Source organism: Pithys albifrons, chromosome 7, assembly GCF_047495875.1.
Source record: "Pithys albifrons albifrons isolate INPA30051 chromosome 7, PitAlb_v1, whole genome shotgun sequence".
Lineage (NCBI taxonomy): Eukaryota > Metazoa > Chordata > Aves > Passeriformes > Thamnophilidae > Pithys > Pithys albifrons.
In genome coordinates this window covers 60,126,444-60,141,259 of record NC_092464.1, presented here as the reverse complement: position 1 = coordinate 60,141,259, position 14,816 = coordinate 60,126,444, and the positions used below count along the sequence as shown (strand labels likewise).

The 14,816-nt window shown below is 54.0% G+C and overlaps 2 protein-coding genes across 2 annotated transcripts in view; one reads left to right on the top strand and one right to left on the bottom strand.

The window, feature by feature from the left end:
• LOC139673810 (zinc finger protein 850-like) overlaps window positions 1–14,816 on the top strand; it is a 1,066,517-nt gene that overhangs the window by 614,578 nt on the left and 437,123 nt on the right. The window lies entirely within an intron of this gene.
• Window positions 12,223–14,798, bottom strand: LOC139674287 (5'-3' exonuclease PLD3-like). The gene is given in 5 exon segments (XM_071560475.1): window positions 12,223–12,777; window positions 12,863–13,063; window positions 13,522–13,649; window positions 13,736–13,856; window positions 14,553–14,798. Coding segments are annotated over 5 exon segments (1,251 nt in total).

Below are 14,816 nucleotides of genomic sequence, written 5' to 3'. Positions count from 1 at the left end.
TTACTGCCTTCTGCACCCACAGCATAAGAAATATGACTTTCCTTTTCTATGGGGCTGAACCTGATGGGTCTTTGCAATACTGACTTTAATTTCCATTTTTTGAAAATTACCTTTCCCCCTGTTGGGTCAAGATGTTGGGCACTCTCAAAGTTGTCTGAAGTAACTCAGAATCATAGAGTGTCCTGAGTTTCAAGGACCTTCAAAGATCATCTATATCCAACCTCAGTGACATGAACAGGGGCACCTTTGTTATAGGCAGCTAGACGTTGGCTAGAATATTAGTATTTATTTTATTTCATAATGAAAAATAAGTAACATTATTTATTAAGGAAAAAAACAAACAGAAATTGATTTAACAAGTGATATCAGTGTCCAGCTCAGTTAGCCCCAACCTCAGTGATTTCAGCTCTTTGTGAAGGCAAGAGAGGAGCAATACAGTGCTTGCAGCGTGGCCGAGCACTGGACGACCTAGGAGACCAGCTCCCAACATGTTTGTGCTAGACCTGGACCAAAACCTCGTTTACATTCACTTTTTTGGCGTAGGCCACGCCCCCTTGCGCAGACGCAGTTCATGCATTTTGCAAGAGTAGTGCAACCTGTGTCCCTTCTGCGCATGCCCAGTTCCTGTATTTCATAAGAGTTACGCAAACTGTGTCCTTTCTGCGCATGCTCAGTTCTGTGGCGCTACATTCTGCGTTGTGTAGGCTTGAGGTATTGTGTATTAGTTGCTGTTCAGCGGCCGCTGGGCTGGTCCCGTGACTTTCCATGGGGTTGGCTGAAGATGGCGGTAATAGAGTTTCTAAGATGACTGGGCTACTCCACGTAGGGGTCTGGTCACAGCACTGCGGGGGTGGTTCACCCTGATGCGGCCGCGGGGCTGAGGTGGCTCCGGGAGTGACGTGGGTGGTGGCAGCAAATGTCTTGATGCAGCGTGGAGGGTTTCGCAGACAAGGCGGCCACTCCAGGCGGTGGCTGCCCTGTCTCATATGCTGAACCAGTGGTGGGCTTGGCAGGAGATCGAAATTTTATTTATTAAATAAAACAGTGAACTGGAGTGTGGATAACTCGGGATGGGGAGAGTGGACGCGGCTCTGGTTCTAAGGGAGGAAGGGCGGTTCCGGGGGGCGGGGGGGGTCCGGGATGGACCAAGGTGGGAAGGGGGACGGGGACCGGGAGGGAGCTTTGTCGCTGCACGGTTTGGCAGCCGTGGGCAGAGCCGGGCAGGCAAAAGCCGGTGGCTGGCATGAGCAGCCTTGGGGCTGGGGTCAGCACCGGCGGCGGTGCCGGCTGGGTGAAGAAACCAGGACGGGCTGGGTGAGAGGAAAAAAGAGGGGGGGAACGGGGCACCAGCGGGCTGGCAAAACCGGGCTGGGGTTACGGGATTTGACTCCCAGCGGGGCGGCTGGCGACAAAACTTCGGCACTGTGGTGGGAGCGGGGTTATGGGGTGTGGAGGGTGTTTTAGCCGGCGTGGGGCTGCACAGATCCGGTGCGGGGATCGTTTGGGGAGACGGGGGGGGCAGCTTAGGTTTGGAGAAGGGCTTTGCCAAATTTTGGGGTCCCCGCGGGATTGAGACAGAGCACAGGGTCGGGGGGGTTGTCCGGGCGCTGGCTCGGGAAAGGGGGGGAAAGGGCACTATAGCGAAACTCGCATCCGAGGGTGGGGGAGGCTTGATAAGGGAAAAAACTGGGGGGGAGAAGGGGTAGACGCCGGGCCGAGAAGTTCTGAAACCAGGATGGACTGAAAGGGGGGGAAGGGAGGAGGGGGTTTACGGGAATGCCGCCGAGCCAGAGGTAGGCTTCTCCCAAACCCCTGCGGTGGGGGTCTGGAAGGTTGTAGTTTCGATTCTTTTGTCCTTTTAATCATGGTTTCTTATCTTTGTGGCTCCTGCAAAAAAAACCTGTCCCGCACTGGGTTTCAACAGATTTTAAACATATATATATACACTTCTACATTCAAATAAAAATCATCAAATGCAATTTCAATTTGAGTTTAGCAAATTAAGAAATTTCATCTATCACACTCGTCCCCTGAGGACTCCCCAGACCCCCTCCCAGTCCTTTCCCAGTCAAACCTGGTCTCCCCAAACTCCACTCCAATTGCTCCTTGGACTATTCAAAATCCATTCCAGAAACCCCAGCCCCCCAAACCTCTTCCCAGTAATCCCTCAGGGCCCTCAAAATCCTTCACACTTGCGCCCATGACTTGCACACCCTTTCCCATCACACTCCAAACCCCTTCTCTGCCTCTCTATTCCCCTACAAAGCCCCTCCTGGTTACCACCAAGCTCCCCCAAACTCCCTGCCAGTTTCCCCAAGATTCCCCCAACCTCCTTCCCAGTTACTCCCAGGATCCCCAACCCCCCTCCCAGTTGCCAGGCCATACCCCAGTCCCAGCTCAGGGGGGGCTCCAGGCTGATGTGCCCCCCCTGACAGGTGGAAGTGACCTTGCCCATGGGGGAGATTTCCAGCATCACCAGCAGCTGGTGGGTCCAGTTCCCATTGGGGACCACATCAGTGGCCGTGTAGTCCTGGAGGTCCTGCCTGCCCTGGAACCACCTCACCTGCACCTGTGCAGGGTACAAATCCATCCTGGAGCAGAGCAGGGGCTGGGGCTGGGCTGAGAGCTTGACAGCACCAGTGAGATGGACATGCTGGAGGGCACTGGGAGAGAGAGGGGAGAGACTGGGATGAGCTGGAGGGCACTGGGAGAGGGAGGGAAGAGACTGTGACAAGCTGAGGGGGCAGTGGCAGAGAGGGGAGAGGGCTGGAGGGGCACACTGAGGGACTGGGAATGGACTGGGAAGGATTGGGGCGACACTGGGAGCAACTGGGTGATGTGAGGTGACACACGGGGGTTCCTATTTCAAATCCTCCCCTCCCCAACCCAAACCCCCTCACCTGGTCCCCCCAAGTCCCCCCAACCCCCCCCAAGCCAAGTCTGTGGGTGCAGCTCCTCTGTCCCAACGAGCTGGCTGAGTTTGTGCTGCAGCCGAGGGGTTTGTGCAGCACAGCACAGTCCTGGCTCTGCTCAGGGAACTGCTCTGGGGAAAGGCTTTCCCTGGCAGCTGGGAGGGCTCTGGCACTTTGGGACATGGCCTGTTTCCCAGGGACACAGGAGGCTGGGCCAGCAGAGAAAAGAGGCTCTGTCCAAGTGCTGAGCCCCTTTGGAAAAGAGCAGGGAATGGTGTGATCAGCCCTGACTTGGCTCAGCCCAGAAAGCCTGGGAAACAGTTCTTCCTGAGATCCCAATCTCTGCATTCCAAAGATGCCTCCCCACAAGCTGCCACATTCCCAGGGCCAGGAGATAACCATCTCAGGCAACAGAAACTCAAAGAAAGTCAGTCTCCACCCCCCAACACCTTGGCAAAGAAGTGGCTTTTCGTGGTAAGCTTCTCTTTGCTTCTGAAAGTAATCTTAGCAGTTTTCCAACCGTTTATTGTTATAAATGACCACCCAAAATGACCAAGTCACTCAGCAAAAAAGGGCAGTTTTAGTTGTATAGGCAATGAAAATCACAGAGTAAAACAGTGCTGGGTGTGACCGCAGTCACCGCTCTGTCAGTAACACAACCTTAGAGCTCACTGGCTCTGCTCATATACAGTCAAAACATACATATTATTTATTTCATGTTAAACGATTTACCTTTTTAAATCTTCCCATCTGATTCTGTCAGGAAGGATTGCGATATTCTTAGCTTAACTTTTTACTTCAGAAGCTCAGCTGCTCAGGTTTTGTCTCTCTGTCTTGGGGTACTCCCTCCTTGTCTTAATTCCATCTGTCTCCTATTGTGTTGAAGTACCGGCTTAATCTTTGTTTACATTGTTTCTATCTTGTATCAACAGGCTGCTTAGCCATTAACTTTGGCCTTCTTTTACTCTCTTTTTGTTTGTTAAACTAAGTTCATGTCTGACTTATAGTTGCTCTGTTGCTAAATCTGTACAGCATATTCCACAACGCCCAGATTTAGTGCTTTCAGAATCCCACTGAATGATGTGGCAAGCCATACAGTGTACTTTATTACATTTTTGAGACGAATTAGGCCTACATTTCTCGCATTTATTATTTCTCTCTTCCTCTGCATCTCTTAGCAATTGATAAAAAATATCAGTTTTGAGTATAACAGCTAACTTGTGTGAGTTTTGGGTTTTTTTTCAGGAAAATATTCAAATATAAACTTCTTTCTGCAACTTAAAAGCCACTGAAACACATGGGAAGGCCCAAGGGCTGCCCTGGACTCCTGGATGCAGGAAAGCCTTTCAGGAATTGAAACCTGCTTTAATGGCTGCTCCTGCACTGGCACTGCTGGGCTGAGAAAATCCTTTTCAGCTGTTTGGGCATGAGGGGTGTCATTTGGCACTGGGAGTGTGGGATCCTGGAAAGGCAAAGGCTGAGAGCAAATGGAGAGTTTATTTCCTGCTTTTCAGTGCCATCATGTCACTGAGGGGTCGGGATGAGGGTGAAGCTCTTCTGTGCAGGACACAGAGCTGGTCCCTGGCCTGTCCAAAAGCATCAAATGCCACTGATGAAGGAGCTTCAGTGGTGATTTTATCTGCATTAACCCCCTGCAGCACATGCATGTCTGCCCCTGCCTGGACAGAAACCAGGAGCTTCCTTGGACTGGTTCCCAGCAGGAAGGACATTTTCATCTGTGTCTGTGGGGCCAAAGCCAGGCTTTTATTACTCTTTGATCCAGTGAAAAGCAGCCAAGGACCCAGTGTGGGAGGAGATGCTCCAGGGCAGGACCAAGTGTGTCCAAGAGCCAGGATTTGGGGAAGGAGAACACACCTGAGTGCCCCCCTCACGCACATCTGGTGTGTGTGAGAACAGCCCAGGCCACAAACACCCACCTGCCCGAGGGCCCAGCAGTGGGGCAGCACCAGGGTGCAAAGAGGGCAGGAGAAACTTCCCCCTGCAGAGCCCACAGCCAAGGGCAGAGAGACCACCCAGGCCAGCCCAGCCAGCCCAGCCTATTGCACCTCCTGCCCCAATGCTGCGCACCAAACCTGTTGTTGTCCTTCCTGCTCTGGACCCAGGAGCCCCAGCGCGGGGCACGATCCTGCCCCAGCAGTAAAGACTGGCAGGTCCCTCAGCCCTTGGGGCAGGAGCTCCTCGGGGCACAGCCCCCGGCACTGCAGCCCCACAACCTCCTGTAGGGCTGCACCTGCCTGGGGTCAAACTGCCCAGCCCGAGGGAAACCCTGAGCCAGAGAGCAGAGCTGGGCTCCTGGAGAACATCAGGATTTGCTGCCCTGCACACGCAGGACACTTTTCCAGAGCTCACTCCAGAAATTTCCATGTGTTCCACAGCTCCCAGGCAGTCCCAGGAGGACTCCAGTCACTCCTGGTCTCTCCCAGTAAACCATAGTTGCCCCCACTGTGGTCCCACTAACTCCAAGTTTTTCCCAGTAACTTCCACCATGATCCCAGTAGCTCTCAGCTACTCCCAGTCACATCCAGAGTAGTCCCAGTTGCTCCCAGAATGATTCCAATTAGCCCAGCATATCCCATTTCCTCCTACCATGGTCTGAGCTGCCCTCAGCATGCTCCCGGTCACTCCCAGTAGGTTCCCAGTATGACCCCAGTCACCCCCAATGTGGTCCCAGTTGCTCCCAGTATGATACTTGTTGCCCTGGTTCTAATCCTGCAGGGTCCTGGTCCTGCTCCAGTGTATCCTGGTGTCCCAGTTCACTCCGTTCTGTCTCAGTCTGTCCAATTCCATCCCGGTCCCTTCCCAGATCCTGCCCTCCCCCCACCCCCAGAGCTGCCTCCGGATGCCCCCCCCCTCCCCCACCCTCCCCAGGGTGCTGCGGGGGGTCGGGGGCTCCGGGTTGGGGATCCTCTGCCTGGCCCTGTATGGCATGAAGGGGCCACTGGGACACTGCAGGGCCTCAGGGAATTAATGGCACACTGGGACACTGTGGCAGGACATCCCCCTGGAATGTGACCCAGACGATGCCCTATTTGCCAATGTGTGGGTGGGGAGCTGAGAGGAGGCCAGGCCAAGGCAGGAGATGTTGAAACCAGTCTGGGTTCAGCCCCAAATTAACATCCTGATGGGGAGGCAACCACTGGAGTCAAATGACTGTCAGTCAATCCCTTTAGACCCTAAAGGTCCAGTCCCCTTTCCCAGGGGCAGGTTCTCCCAAGATAAACCTTCTTGGAGGGGGGGGGGGGTGGTTTGGAGATTCCTGCCTTGGGTGGGAACCCCCTCCAAGGTCACTCCTGGAGGCTGAGAGCAGAGATCTCCCCATGAGCCTTGGGCTTGGGGGAGTGACATCAAATCTCTACTTAAGAATTGTTTCCTTTTGCCAGCTTGAATAGAATTGTTTCTACAATTGCTTTAATATAGTGCACTAACCTATCTTATACTGTACCACTAGTAGTTTTACTGTTTATATTGTGTAGTAAATAATTTTTAATAACAAATGATTCATTTTCTGTAAATATTCCCAGTTTTCCATCACTAAAACCTGCAGGACAAAAGTGGTTCAATCACACCTCTATAATTCCTTCAATTGAAATGATTGGCATAATCCAAGGCTGAGATTGGATACTTTGTGCACCTCCTAACTCAACAGCAGGGCCTCTGTAATTACTTTTGTCTAAGCCTTCCACTGCCACCCATGACAGGCAGCTTAAGGCCGTGTCCTCTTGTCCTGTTGCTGGTTGCCTGGGAGAAGTGACCGACCCCAAGCTGGCTCCAACCTCCTTGCAGGGAGTTGCAGAGAGTGAGAAGGTCTCCCCTGAGCCTCCTCCTCTGCAGGCTCAACACCCCCAGCTCCCTCGGCTGCTCCTGCCAGCACTTGTGCTCCAGAGCCTTCCCCAGCCTTGTTGCCCTTCCCTGGCTATGCTGCAGCCCCTCAACATCCTTCCCAAAGTGAGGGGCCCAGCAGTGTCTCTGCAAAAGCTCCCTGCCCAGCCAGGCCAGTTCTCTTGCCTGCTGGCTCAGCTTTGGGCACACAGGGATGGACAGGCTGTTGTGGAAGTGTGTCCATCCTCCCTGGAGCCCTTTGTTTTTCAGGGCAGTTTGCCAAGGGACTGTCTGGATCAGGCTCCTGAGCAGCCCCAGGTGTGCCTTCTGGCCGTGCAGGGCAGAGGTTTTGTTGCTGCCCCTCCTTGTTTCTCTGAGAGTTGCAAACTCCATCCTTTGATGGTCCCCGCAGCCCAGTGGCCTCCGAGCCCCCCCCACGCCTCCCCCTCGCCCCCAGCGCCCCGCGGGACGGCAATTTGGGGCGGGGGGGGAGGTGGGGGCGGCCAGGCCGGGCACCCCCGCGCTGTCCCGGCCGTGGCACTGCGGCGGGGGCCGAGTGCGGGCGGGAGCGGCCAAGAGCCCAGCGCTGCCCCATCCCGAGCTGCCCCGGCTCCATCCCTGCTCCTCCCGCGGGGGGCGGCGGGGCTGGGGGCAAGGGGGGCCGGGGAGGGGGGGGGGGGCGCTGGACCTGGGGAGAGGAGGAGAAGGGCTGAAGGGGGCGGGACTGTGGAGACGGAGAAGCGGCAGGGAGAGGAGGTACAGAGGAGCGGCAGGAGCCTGGACAGGAGGACAAAGAAAGCACCACGTGGCGGTCGGTGGGTCGGACGGGCAGGGGGGGCGATCACGGTTTTGGGGCCCCTCGGGTGATCCGGGAGGGAACCCCGGGACCCGCGGAGTGGGGAGAGCGGAGAGGGGCGATAGCGGAGCTGGGGAAGCCCCGAGATGGTGGAATTGGGGGGCGGGAGCACAGAAGGAACCCCGGGTGCCTTAAAGGGGGTACTGGAGAGAGAGAACCCCCGGCAGTGTGGAGAGGAGGGGGGAGCAGCAATGCAGGGGGGAGGTGGAACCCCCAAGAGCCTGGAGAAGGCGAAACCTGAGAGAGTAGAGACCCCTGGGATTCCAAGCACACGGCAGCAGAGAGGGGAGAAAAGATCTCTGGGACCCCCAAAATCCCACATTATCCCTAAGCAGGACCCCAGAGAGGGGAACCCTCAGGACCCCCAGGACCTGCAGCAGAGCAGAGAAGGGAGAGACCCAGTACACCAAAAAAGGAGGGCAGAGCCCTAGGATTCCCGGGATCCCCGTCAGCCCGGAGAGGACTGGGACCCCATAGAGGGGGATCCCCAATACATGTGGGACCCCCAGCAGTGCAGACAGGGGACCCCCAATAACGCTGAAGTGGAGACTTCAGAGAGGAGAAACTCCTGGGAGAGCTATCTTGTACTTAAATTTCAGTTATTATAGGTTTCTATGGACACAAGATGCTCGGTGAGTTCTAGTGATGGACTTGGGCAGGAGGATCCTCTAGCCCAGTACCCTCACACCTTGGTTTTCCTCCCAAACCAGGATTTCTCCTTCCCAAAGCTTGGCCAGATGGAGGAGAAGGCTGCAAGGAAGAGGAAGATGGCCAGGGACCCCCAGGCAGGTGAGGAGGAAGTCAGTGCCCCTTTGCCCCTCCCTTGTGCTGCATCTTCCAGCCCAGCATGGCCCCGGCTGCAGGACAACCCCGCTGCCGATGCCGTCCTGCCGGGGCCGGGTTTGGGGGGATGTCCTTGGCCTTCCCTGTGGGCCGGAGGCAAATCCCCTCCCTGTCCTTCCTTCCTCTCCCTCCCTCCTTTTCATCTTCCTTTTTCTTCCTTCTTCCTTCTCTTTGTTCCTCCCTGTCCTTATTCCTTCTGCTTTTTTTCTTCATGTCCTTCTTCCTTTCTGTCCTTCCTTTTTTGGATTTCTATTCCTTCATCTCCTTCTGTTTCATTGTTCCTTTTCTCCTTTCTCATTCCTCCCTTTCTTTCTCTTTGTTCCCTCTTCTTCTTTCCTCCCCTTCTTTATTCTATTTCCTTTGTCCTGTTCTTCTCGTTCCTGTCTCTCCCTCATTTGTTTTATACTCCTTCCTTCTCCACCTTCCTTCTCCATCTTTCTCCTTTCTTCTCCTCCTTCCTTTTCCTTCTACCTTCATTTGTTCCTTTCCTTGTTCTTTTTACTTCCTGTTCCTTCCTTTCCTTCATTTTCTTCCTTCATTTCCTTCTCCTCCTTCTTTCTTCCTTCCTCTCCTTCTTCCTTCTCCATGTTCCTTCCTTTCCTTTTCTTTCCTGCCCCAGGCCGTGAGCTGAGCACGGAGAGCACAGAGGACAAATCCCCCCGGCAGAACCTCGTGGCAGAGACTGTTTTGAACGGCCCCACAGTGCAGGAAAACCCACGGAGATACCCCAGGAAGGGATCCAAAGTCAGCCCAGGGTGCTCTGAGGAGAAAGGATCCAACGTGTGTCAGGAAGGCGGCCGTGTGTCAGGAAGGCGGCCGGAGCTTGAGCCAGAGCTCTGACCTGGTGGTCCATGAGGAGCTTCAGACCAGGGAGAAGCACTACAAGTGCTTGGAATGTGGAAAGGGATTCAGCCAGAGCTGCCACCTGATCTGCCACCAGCGCATCCACACTGGGGAACGGCCCTACCCATGTAAGGAATGTGGGAAGAGCTTTAGGCGCAGCTCTGCCCTCCTCAACCACCAGCACATCCACACTGGGGAACGGCCCTACTCGTCTAGGGAATTTAAACTCTCCCTAATTCCCCTCCAAATTCCTTAATTCCACTCAAAAATCCCTTAATCCCTCCTGGAAGCCTCAGAATTTCACCCCAAATCTCAATTGCATCCCAAATCCCCAAGATTCCTCAAAACTCCTAATTTCACACAATCCAGTAAATGCAATCAAAATTTCCTTAATTCCACCTAAAATCTTCCTGCTTTCACAAAAAATTCCCTTAAATCTACTGAAAGTTTTCTTAATTCCACCTAAAATCTACCTATTTCGACCCAAAAATTCCCTTAATTTCACCCCAAATTCCCTTAAATCCACTATTAATTCCACCTAAAATCCCTCCAATTCCACCCCAAATCCCTCTGGATCCCACCCCACATATCCTTTAATTCCTTTTCAGATTCCTCAGTTTCACCCCAAATCTTTTCCCCAACTCACTGAGCCCCTGAGTGCTCCCAAATCCCCCACGTAGCCCCCCCAAGTGTCCACTTGGATCCCCAGATCCTGGGAGGGACCCCATGGGAAAGAGGGAGGGCTAAGGGGAGGCTGGAATTGAAGGGTCTTGGGGGATTGATGGCTCTTGGGGGGCCTGGGGACAGTTCTGGGGCAGTTTGGGGTCCGAGGGGGCATTTGGGAGACTGGGGGGCAGTTCTGGGTCAGTCTGGGGTCTGGGGGCCGATGAACTCTGTTCTGTTCATGCCCCAGGGTGCCAGGTTCTACATCTGGGGTTTTCAGGGTTCAAACCAGTCTTTTCTTTGTATCATTGTGATCGTTTCATTAAATTGTAACTCTGACTTGTCATCTCTTTCAGAATTGGGTTCATTTCTCCTGCTGGTTTCCCTTTAAACCAGCACTGGGGGTCTGGAGGGGATTTGGGAAGCAGGAAATGCAGTTTGGGGGAGGCTGGAAGGGGGTTTGGGAGGGTCTCTGGGGGGCTTTTGAGGGATCCTGGGGCAGGATTGGGGAGTCTGGAGGGGGACTGGGGGGCTGCTGGGGTGATTTGGGAGAGGAAAAAGTGGGTTTGGGGGGTCAAGAAGAGGATTTAGGGCATCCTCCAGGGGACTTGAAGGGTCTGGGGAGGGGAAAGGGGATTTAGCAGATGGGGGGCTTCAAAGGGCTTTGGGGGCTCCTGGGAGGATTTTGGTGGGTCTTGGTGGGTTTCTGAGGGGTCCTGATGTGGTTTGGGGGGTTCTGGGGGCAGTTTGGGGGTTCTGGGCCAGTTTGGAGGGTCTGGGAGAGGTTTGGGAGTCTGGCAGGGGGGTTGGGGGTTCTTGGGGTTCTTTGGAGGGTGTGGGGGCAGTTTAGGGGTTCTGGGGTGGTTTGGAGGAATTTGGGGGGAGTTTGAGGGAATTTGGGAAGGTCTGGGTGCTCTAGAAGGGGGGTTGCCAGGTCCTGAGGTGGTTTGGGGGAGTCTGGGCAGTGATTTAAGGGGGTCTGGTGGCAGTTTGGAGGTCCTGGGGCAGTTTGAAGGGTCTGGGAGAGGTTTGGGAATCTGGCAAGGGTTTTGAGGGATCATGGGGTGATTTAGGGGGCCTGGGATGGAGGTAAGGGGGTCTCTGGGGGGCCGTGGGGAGTTCTGGGGTGTTTCAGGGGCTCTGGAGAGTATATTGTCCATTTAATTGTTATTATTATTGCAATACTTTAGAGTTATATTTAACATGTTATACATATTATAATATGGTCTAGAGGGAAGGACAGAAAGAGAGTCTCAGACTTGGTAGTTCTGGGGTTTGCACATGGGAAGGACCCTCAGGCCTCCCTGCAAGATGTGGACCTCAGGTTCATAAAAGACTTGGAATTTTGAAGAGACATCACTTTAAAAGACATCACTATTATTGTTATTTTTAGAATAGCATATACTAGATAGTACATCCAATATATTTTTAATAATTATAGTTTTTTATTATACATTGTATAGTTTTATAGAGTTATATTATTTAGTATTTATGTTATTATTTTATTTTATTATTATTTATTTATTATTGTTATTTATTATTATTTATTATTATTTATATGGTTATATTATTATATCATTTAATTAGTATATTGTCAAATTATTATTAATAATATTTAATTGTTGTTATTATTATTGCTATAATTGTAATGTTTTAGAGTTATATTTTATATGTTATACAATAATATATTGTAGAGTGAAGGACAGAGAGTCTCAGTAATTCTGGGGTGTGCATATGGGAAGGACCCTTCAGCTTCCCTGGGAGGTGCCGCCATCAGGTTCTTTGGTGAGTCCCAGCGCCCGCGGTCCCTCTTTGGGCAGTCTGACCCCTGTGACCCCCAGCCCTGGGGCCACCTGGGCAGGGTCTTGGCCTCCCTGTGCCCCCCTGTCCAGCCCTGCAACTGGGCTTGGTGGCCGCCTGGCTCAGTGCCACCCCCGGGCTCCTGAGGGGATCGGGCAGGGCCAGGGCCGTGCTGCTGGGAGCTCTGGGAGCAGGGGCTGACGGAGCTCTGTGCCCAGGGCTGGCACCTCAGGGAATACAGGGAGCACTGGTTCCAGCTCATCTACAGTGGGGAGGGGGCAGCGTGGGCTGGGCAGGACCCAGGGGGGGTCTGCACACACTGGGGCTAAATTCTCTCCCCTGCCACTAACTGCCCATGCCATTAGTTAACAAAGGAAGTAGTTAACTGCTACCGTTTTCTTCTTGATCACTTGGGTGGGGGTACAGGTTGTCTCTTGTTTTGGGGGACATTTTTTTTTCCATTTTTTAGCTCAGCTGAACGCAGGAGCGGGGTGTGTGTGCACTGCGGTGGAGGAGAAGCCGTTTTCTCCTACTCCTGGTTGCTGCTGCTGCTGCTTTTTGGTGAGTCGGTTCTTTTTCTCCTTGCCACGACTGTTCTGGTTTCTGCATTTTGGGTCCCAGTCTGTGCTCCAGTCTTGCCGCCACCTGCAGCGTCATGGCCTGCCCGCCCCGGCTGGGGCAGCGACCAGGGAGAGAGAAGTTGCAGCTGCTTTCCAGGACACACGGTGGTTCTCCACTTCCAGTTTTCCTGGCAGCGAGGGAGTGCAGGAAGGGGAACATGGAGGCGTGGCTGTGGTGCCAGCAGCTCACCAGGAGCCGCAGTGCCACCCGCCTGTCCACCACAGTGCGGCGCAGGTGTTCATCGATGGTGGGCCAGAACCTCTCAGGCCACGAGAACTCGATGCTGAGCACGTAACTCATCACCGCCACATCCATGAAGGCCTCGGCGCCGTCGATGACACCCAGTAGGACATCCAGGTCCTGGGTGCAGCCCTAGGCACACAGCGGGGGAGGGGAGCTCTGCCAGGGGGCACCCAGGGGTGGCGTGACCCAACAGAACCCACCTGGGCACTGGGAGGGGCGGTTTGGTGGATGGGGCACCTACTGAGAGGTAGATGGCAGCGTTGGTGCCATTGAGTGTCAATGCCATTGGCGTCTCAGCATTGAAGGAGGTGGAGAAATTCTGTGGCCATGGCGCCGGGATGGTGGCATTGGGCACACCCAGTGCCCAGTAAGCCTCAAAGACCTTGCCCAGGTCCTGGGCCAGGCAGTTGCAGTTGTAGATGGCGGCACCGAGTTCCTTCACCTGCAGAGAGAGGTAGTGGCACTTTGGGCAGGGGCGTGGTTGGGCTGCCCCAGCAAGGAGGTTTGGGGAAACGTGGGGTTGGGGGAGGTGGTGGCAATGCCAGTGAGATTGGGATCAGCCTTGTTGGGTTTGGAGTCAACAACGCTGGGTTTGCAGTCAACACCGTTTGGTTTAGGGTTAACCCCATTGGGTTTGGAGTTAACACTGTTGGGCGTGGAGTCAACACTGTTGGGTTTGAGGACAACCTCATTGGGTTTGGCACCTTCCTTGGGTTTGGCACCTTCCTTGGGTTTGGGGCCATCCCTGTTGGGTTCAGCACCACCCCCATTGAGTTTGGGGCCATCCCTGTCGAATTTGGCACCACCCCCATTGGATTTGGGGTCACCACCTGTTGGGTTCAGCACCACCTGTTGGGTTGGGCACCACCTGTTGGGTTCATCACCCCCCCACACACCCACCTGTGTGAGGGATCTCCAGTCCATGTTGGTGCTGCCCACATAGAGGTGTTGCCTATCCATGAGCCAGAACTTGGTGTGCAGGACGCCCCCCGTGAGGTATGGCAGGTCCCTGGGGTGCACTGAGGCACCTGTGGCACCAGGAGGGGCATGTCCCTCTGGGCCCCGCCCCGGCCTGCCCACCCCTCCAACCCCCATGTGGGGGTGCCCCACCCACCGCTCCTCTCCAGTGTCTGAAGGTCGTTCAGTGGTGACTTGGCTGAGGGGGCACTGACGGTGGCGTGCACCGAGACCCCCCGGGAGGCCACCCGGACCAACTCTCCCAGGACCAGGTCACCCTGGGCAAGGAAATGGGGGAAAAGGGGCAAAAATGGGCATGGGGGGCAAAATGTAAGGCAAATGGGGGAAAAGGAGGGAAGTGGGGGAAAATGGGTAAGAAAGGTGGAAAATTGGTAAAAAAATGGTCAAGAATGGCTGGAAGTGGTTGAGGATTGTCAAAAGAGGATGAAAAATGATTCAAGATGGTATGAACTGGTCAAGGACGGTTCAAGGCCGTCAACAGTGAAAGTGGTTCAAAGGACCCCAAATGGATTTGAAATGGTCAAAAATGGTCACAAAAGGGATTAAAAATAGTCCAGAATGCTTTAAAGTGGTTAACTGGTTAAAAATTATTACAAATCCCAGTGGATCCCAGGGGGTATCCAGGCTTGGGCCAGGAGGGGCGGGGCTTACAAATGCTAAAAACGCTCAAAAGTGTTTAAAACTAGTCCAAAATTGTTCAAAGTGATTTACTGGTTAAAAATGGTTCCAAATGGTCAAAAATGGTCCAAAGTGATTTAAAAATAGCCCCAAATGGTTAAAAGTGCTTAACTGGTTAAAAATACCTACAAATGCTCAAAAGTGGTCAAAAGGGATTAAAACCTGTCCAGAGTAGTTAGAAGTGGTTAACTGGATAGCAATGCTCAAAACTGGTCCCAACTGGCCCTGGCTGGTCCCAGCTGGACAGGGCAGGGCCCAAGAGGGCGGGGCCTCACCAGGGCAGCCAAGGGCTCATGTGTCTGACAGTCCTCATTGGTCAGTGTCCAATAGAAGGAGGCAATGTCCAGGTTGGTGGTGGCCCCTCCCAGGAGCTCCATCCACGTGTTGAACACTGAGGGGTTTGGGGCAGACCCGTTACCGAAGGACAATCCCTCAGGGATAGACTCCACCAGCACGATGCTGCGGGGGCATGGGGGGCTTGGGGGGACCTTGGGGGGCCATGGGGGGATCTGGGGGGTCATGGGGGGCTTTGGGGGACC